This window comes from Miscanthus floridulus, chromosome 17 (genome assembly GCF_019320115.1).
Source record: "Miscanthus floridulus cultivar M001 chromosome 17, ASM1932011v1, whole genome shotgun sequence".
Lineage (NCBI taxonomy): Eukaryota > Viridiplantae > Streptophyta > Magnoliopsida > Poales > Poaceae > Miscanthus > Miscanthus floridulus.
In genome coordinates, this window is record NC_089596.1 from 24,881,555 (window position 1) to 24,888,436 (window position 6,882).

At 50.5% G+C, this 6,882-nt stretch overlaps 2 protein-coding genes across 2 annotated transcripts; one reads left to right on the forward strand and one right to left on the reverse strand.

Moving 5' to 3' along the window:
• The first annotated feature begins 354 nt into the window (after window positions 1-354).
• Window positions 355-2,587, forward strand: LOC136518780 (pentatricopeptide repeat-containing protein At3g05340-like). The gene has a single exon (XM_066512471.1). The coding sequence runs from the start codon at window positions 366-368 to the stop codon at window positions 2,208-2,210; it is 1,845 nt and encodes a 614-aa protein (XP_066368568.1). The 5' UTR covers window positions 355-365; the 3' UTR covers window positions 2,211-2,587.
• A 1,171-nt stretch (window positions 2,588-3,758) lies between these two features.
• Window positions 3,759-5,665, reverse strand: LOC136517943 (uncharacterized). The gene is made up of 2 exons (XM_066511600.1): window positions 4,389-5,665; window positions 3,759-4,211 (listed from the first exon to the last, which is right to left on the reverse strand). Exon 1 carries the CDS (start codon window positions 5,612-5,614, stop codon window positions 4,412-4,414), a length of 1,203 nt encoding a protein of 400 aa, XP_066367697.1. The 5' UTR covers window positions 5,615-5,665; the 3' UTR covers window positions 3,759-4,211; window positions 4,389-4,411.
• Between the last annotated feature and the right edge of the window lie 1,217 nt (window positions 5,666-6,882).

Genomic DNA, 6,882 nt, shown 5'->3' on the forward strand with positions numbered 1-6,882 from the left:
TGCTAGAGAACGTGGCAATGGATATCTTCGCAAACAATGTGTGTCTGTCTTCTAATAGGCTTAGTGCTTAGTTAGTCATTGAGTTTGAGTTTGTCTCAAAACCTTATTTTTAGTTTTTGTGAGTCTTTAATCAATCAAGGCTAGATACGTGATAATAAATGACTGTGTGCAAAACTCTACTAGAGGCCGAAATAAATATTTGTTTTAAAAAATAAGGTATATAGAATCTGTTTGCTTGAATACCTAGATTAGGCTCCAACCCAAACAGTAGCTCATATATTTATTTTCATTCCATCGTCAGCTAGAGTAAAATACTGTCAGGTGCGTTTCGAGTTTCTTTGTGGATCTGCAACGACCGACGCCGAATGAGAGATGCGTGGTCCCCACTCCTCAACTACGCCCACCTCAGCGGCGTCCTCGCCCGCTGCGGCCGCGCCGGGGACCTCCGCCTCGGCACCGCGCTGCACGCCATCGTCGCCAAGAACCCCAACCACTTCCGCCTCTGCCCACACCGTGCCAGCTTGCACCACGTGCTCGCCGTATGGAACTCCCTCGTCGCCATGTACGGCCGCTGCGGCCGCCGCGGGGACGCCGCCAGGGTGTTCGACGAAATGCCCCTCCGGGACTCCGTGTCCTGGAACTCGCTCCTCGCCGCCTCCGCCTTGGCCACGGATGCGCTCACGCTGCTCAGGCGGATGCTGCGCTCCGCACCAGGCGCCGCCGCGTGCGACCACGCCACGTTCACCACCGTCCTGTCCGCATGCGCGCGTGCTGACGGGGGCGGGGGCTGGGGCACGGGCGCCGCGTCGCTCCCCGTGGTGCACGGACTGGCGGTGTCGTGTGGGCTCGACGCCGAGGTGTCCGTCGGGAACGCGCTGATCACCGCCTACTTCGAGTGCAGCTCCCCAGGCTCGGCGGAACGGACGTTCGACGCCATGGCAGACAGGAACGTCATCACGTGGACGGCCATGGTCTCCGGGATGGCTCGGGCAGAACGATATAGGGAGAGTCTGTCTCTGTTTCGGCAGATGAGGCACGCGGTGGACGCCAACAGGGCCTCATACTCAAGCTCTTTGTTAGCATGTGCCGGATCACTTGCCGCCAGGGAAGGGCAGCAGATTCATGGGCTTGCCGTTAAGGCTGGGTTTGAGACTGATCTCCATGTCGAGAGTGAGCTCATGGATATGTACTCCAAATGTGGGTTGATGGAGGATGCGCTAAGGGTGTTCCGCTCCTGTCAGGATCCTGATGAAGTTTTCTTGACCGTGATTCTTGTTGGGTTTGCTCAAAATGGACTGGAGGAGAAGGCATTCGGATTGTTTGCTGAGATGGTCGGGAAAGGAATCCACATTGATGCAAACATGGTTTCTGCAGTCCTGGGGGCCTTCGGTGCTTCCGCGCCATTTGCTCTTGGGAAGCAGATCCACGCATTGGTCATCAAAAAGTGCTTCGGACGGAACACCTATGTCTGCAATGGTCTGATCAATATGTATTCCAAATGCGGTGAACTACAGGAGTCTATCGAAGTGTTTGATGGAATGCCGAGCAAGAATACGATTACATGGAATTCCATCATTGCAGCCTTTGCCCGACATGGTCATGGTTCGGAGGTTTTTGGATTGTTTGAGTCCATGAAAGCCGATCATGTCAAGCCGACTAATGTCACATTCTTGTCACTGCTCCACGGATGCAGCCATGTTGGATCAGCCAGGAAAGGACTGGAGATACTGAATTCCATGTCATCACAATATGGAATCCATCCAAAGGTGGAGCATTATGCATGTGTGGTTGACATGCTTGGCCGAGCCAGCCAGCTGGATGACGCCAAGGCATTCATAGAAGATGGACCCTTCAAGGACAGCGCTCTCCTCTGGCAGGCCTTGATGGGAGCTTGCAGCTTCCATAAGAACTCAGAAGTCGGAAAATATGCAGCAGAGAAGTTGCTCCTCCTGGACCCTGACTGCACTGCCGCTTATGTCTTGCTCTCAAACATCTACTCATCTGAGGGCAGATGGGATGACAGAGCCAGGATCATGAAGAGGATGAGAGAAAAGGGCTTGAGGAAGGACACTGGCAAGAGCTGGATTGAGCTGGAAAAGGAGGTCCGTTCTTTTGTCATTGGGCCAAGGTCTCACCCTGATGATGTGCTGATGCAGTTGTCTGCAGTTGCCAGTGATCAAGAAGATCTTATAGAGAGCAATGCTCTGTGAAATTTCAGATGTCTATCTTCCATTCTAGTTTCTTGTTTACATATCTGATTTTCCATGGTCAACTGGGCATCATACATGATAGTCGCTATACATGTTTTTGGATTGTTTATTCATATATCTCGCCTGAAATGTTTACAGAATGCATTCTGGTTTGCTTCATCAATGGGTGTCTTGCCCTCACGAGTCACTCATCTCAGTTGCGTTCAAAAAAAAGTCACTCATCTCAGAAGATGGATAAGCAGGCGAAGGTGGACATGCTCTCCATACCAGCCCGTAAGGGAATGAGATAGCACGCATGGAGGTAGTAGATGGGAAGATCGAAGAATGTACCACAGCGAAGAGGGAGCATTGGCTTCGCGCTGGCCCTATTGGGCAGCATCTACTTCCTCCGCTCTAAATTATAAGATGTTTTGGCTTTTCTGATACATTGCTTTTACTATGTATAGATAGTGTATATTTAAGTGCATAGCAAAAGCTATGTATCTAGAAAAGAGAAAATGTCTTATAATTTGGAATGGGGCACAAGGGAACCTATGTATGCATAATAGCTTATATAGTGTTGACCTTGGTAGTGATAATGATGCAAATGCAAATCTGATTTCACACCTTTGTATCTGCAACCATTCAGACTATGTACATAACGTATGAATGGTCATGTTTAACAAAACCATAGCAAATAGAGTTGCTTAAATCTAAATCTAGTAGAGAGCAATAAAAAGGGTAGACCCAGTGCCGGAGGCTTCCACATGAGTGGGGTCTAGGGAAAGAATAAACTGAGACAAGCCTTTCCCTCGCAAAATCTACGGAGAGACGGCTTCGAACCCATAACTTAGTGACTCAATGAGACAGCTCTTACCACTGCAACAGGCCTGCCCTTCTACCTAGTAGAGAGCAATGCTCTGTGAAAATGTCAGGTGTCTATCGTCCATTCTAGTTTCTTGTTTACATGTCTGGTTTTCCATGTGCAATTGGCCATCATACATGATAGTCGCTAAACTATGTTTCAGGATTGTTTATTCATATATCTCGCCTGAAATTTGTGCAAAATTCATATATCTCGCCTGAAATTTGTTTATTCTGGTTGCCTTCACGAGCCACTCATCTCGGAAGATGGATTCGCAGGCAAATGTGGACATGCTTCATAGTTCATACAGCGCGTAGGGGAAGGAGCTGCATGATGTCCTTGTATGGCATCAACCTATCTGATTTCACTCCTTTGTATCTGCAACCTTTCAGACTCTGTACAGAACGTATGAACGATCATGTTTAATAAAACTGTAGCAAATGGAGTTGCTTGGATCTAGTGCTAATGACTTTGGTATGATATCGTAACATCATAGCAACAGCTAAGTTCGCATCCAAAAAGGCTAATTCCAGTCTCCACCGGAAACAAGATTGGCCGCAGCAGCTGGAATAAGTGGATAACTGTCCAAATCACCAGATGCCACATTCACGTTACATAATGAAGCCCCTGGAACAGAAATTCGCATCCATCACTGCAATACTCGTACATAAGACCGGTACAAGATACATGATAGTAGTATAGTGTACAGTAGCTCAAGGACCCTTGTCCACTGCAGAACAGTGGGAATCTTCAGATAGATCAAATTGTTTCAGGCAGAGTGAAAAGCAACTACCACCATCAGATGGGTCAATTCTCAGACCTTGCTTGACAATTGCGGAAAGAACCGAAAGTGACAAATCAGATGGAGTGATCCAGAAATTGGCACAAAATATTTGAGTTATACAACGACTAAGCAGTTTCCGACAAGCATAACTAGAACACACCAACCAAACACAGCTATTGTACTATCAAGTCTCACCGTTGAGAGTTCGGATAAGATTTAGGGAACATTGTGCCAATCTAGACAGTGAATATAGTAACAATCACAAACTATAGCGACTGATTATCTCCAAGACTTCATCACAATAACTGAGATTCTCCCTTTTCCACCATCGCCTCTGCAAAAACATCTTATGCTGGAGCTAACCGTCATATTCCTACATCAAAGTCAAAAGGACTCAGCTATACCAGTATGCCAAACCGAAAAACTAGTAACAATTAAAGTTTTGAACACTAAAGACACTAGCATTAGTAGAAAATATGAACAAAAGGCTTGGTTGAGATAGTTGTGTTTAAGCAGGTATAATTTACTCAGAGTTGCATGAGGTACCCACCACTGACCAGTTCCCCCACTACATCAAGCGCCTTGTCCAGTAGGATTCAACAAAGAGGGTGGCCATGCAATTGTGTAAGGGTAGATCAACGCCCCCAGGCAATCCGCTTCGGGCAACCTCTTGAGCTTCATAGTTTCAAGATCAATGGTGAATAGATGAGTCCACTTCCGGAAGAACACAAGGCCAGCGGCCACCCCAATGACATGTATATCATCTCGGTATGACTGCAGTGAAGGATTGATCATCCGGTATGACTCCAGTGAAGGATCGATCATCTCCGTCAGTGCCTTGTGGAACCTAAACGATTTCTCCACCTGCCTCCATGCCATCCCACCGTCACCATCCACCATGCCAGCCCACACCTCGATGCGGTAGCCGGTCATAGTGAGCAGGTGGAGGACATTGGCATCCTCCTCTTCTCCTCTGTCGAGGGCGTCGAAGCGGAGATCCCGCAGGGCAGGCGGGAGGTCCAAAACCGAGAGTTCCATGGACGCCGTGCTGAACGCCACCATGTGCTCCCCGCCCTCGAGCCTCCAGTACAGCGACCGGTTCGCCTGCATCACCCGGGAGCCGGCGGCTAGATTGGGCTGGCACGCGATGCCGGCGACGTCGGCCCAGGAGAGCTCGCCGGAGGCCAGGACCAGCGCGCGTAGCTCCCGCGATGCGGCGTCCCACGAGATGCAAACCACCCGGAACTCCGACGAGTCGCCGTCGTCGTCGAATAGGCCGTACCCGACGGCGCGCCCGGCGGGAGGCGCGGGGAGGGAGACGTAGCGGCGGGAGATGGGATCCGCGACGGCGAGTTCATGGGACCCCAGGTTCTCGAGGAGAAGGCGGCCGTTGCGGCAGTCCAGGTGCTTCCACGCGGCTGCGCCCTGGCCCAGCCAACCGCCGCCGGGAAGGAAGGAGAGGGCGAAGTCGCCACCGTTGGCGGCCGCGGCCGCAGACGACGAGGAGGAGGAGGAGGGGGAAGCAGAGATGGGTACGAAGTGGGATTTGCCGATGCAGCGGTTGGGGAAGAGGAGGAGGCAGCCGAGGAGGCGCGGGCAGGAGGGGTGGCGGCGGCGGAAGCGGCGGAGGAAGGGCGCGCTGCGGGCAGCGCGGAGGAAGGGCTTACATGCGGCGGCTGCGCGGAGGAGGTCGGCGGAGGCCGGAAGGTGGATGAAGACCTCGCGGAGGAGGTCCTCGCCCAGCGCGACGATGGGGGCGCCGGCCGCCGGAGCCATGCGTCGATGGCGCACCTGGGCCGGGATCGGAATGGACAGGTCAAGTCGTGAATTGGGTAGGGAGTGAGGAAACTCTGCAATATAAAGGGTTAATTGGATCATGGCATTATAAATTTTAAATTCGATTACGTTTATGAGATATTACACTACTACTTCTCATTTAATAGTGCTAATGTCATTATAATTTCTCTCTTACTTAAAATATGTCTGTGTCTTTGAGCTCACATGCATACATACGGATAGCTCCGTATTTTCTTATGGACCAAATTGCCCCTTCCTCGTCTCCTCTCACACTCACGACACACAGGGGGAGCGAGACTGTGGAGAGCTGATGAGTGGTGAGAGAGGCGAGGAGGAAGAGACAATTTCGTCCATACAAAAATATGAAGCTATCGGTATGTATGCACGGCGGACAATTGGAACTGCACGTAGAGTTCGTCGTATCGAGACTAACCTGCTAGACTGGCCTACTCAGAGCGGAGTCAAAAAGTTGATTTTTTTTAATGTCAGGGGAGCAATTTTAATTTTTTAGTGGAAAATTTAGATTCATGGGGAGGCCTAGGCCCCTGCCCCCCCCCCCCCCTCCCCCTTCGCCCTAGGCCTGCTCGACGACACGTGCAGACTGTTCGATGGGTTGCCCCACAAGGACTTCATATGATAGAATGCCATGATGGACGGGTCTACGCAACATGGACGCCCCAACGAGGGGCTCAGGCTGTTCGTGCTCATCAGCTCTTGCCACCCATGTGCGCGTGCCCTCGGCAGTCGGGGTTTGGGCTTCCGTTGGTCGGAGCCGAGCCCGCTCATTGATGTCTAGGATAGGGGGCATGGCTTCCTGCGTCATGCCCCTACAGAAAGGCGGCACCGCCCACGTGCCAATGCGCCGTTTAGGACGTCGCCGTCGTGCCCAACTCACCCCTGCGCAAAAAGCCACACCGGCCATGGTTGTGTGCTCATTTGGAGGTAGAAGATGGGATAGAATAGAAGAGAAGTTATAGGACTAAGGTGAAAAGAAGACAGAGAAAAAAGCTGAAAAATAATCTAGAATGAGTCTGAGGTTCTCAATACAAAAGTGTAGTGGCACGAGATAAAATAAAAAAAATTCACACCAACTCAACTGATGGTAAAATGGACATTTCATCCACCTCATTGACGGTGTTTGTCGCAAAATAGACAGTAGTGGCGAGGAACAAAGGTTTGGGACAACCTCATGGCATATATAGAATTTCGAACTTTCATAATGATATACTCCCCATGACGGTCAATTA

What these genes read in the sequence shown, in the direction of transcription:
- LOC136518780 (XM_066512471.1), top strand. Translation starts at nt 366, where the DNA reads ATGAGAGATGCGTGGTCCCCACTCCTCAACTACGCCCACCTCAGCGGC.
- LOC136517943 (XM_066511600.1), bottom strand. Translation starts at nt 5,614, where the DNA reads ATGGCTCCGGCGGCCGGCGCCCCCATCGTCGCGCTGGGCGAGGACCTC.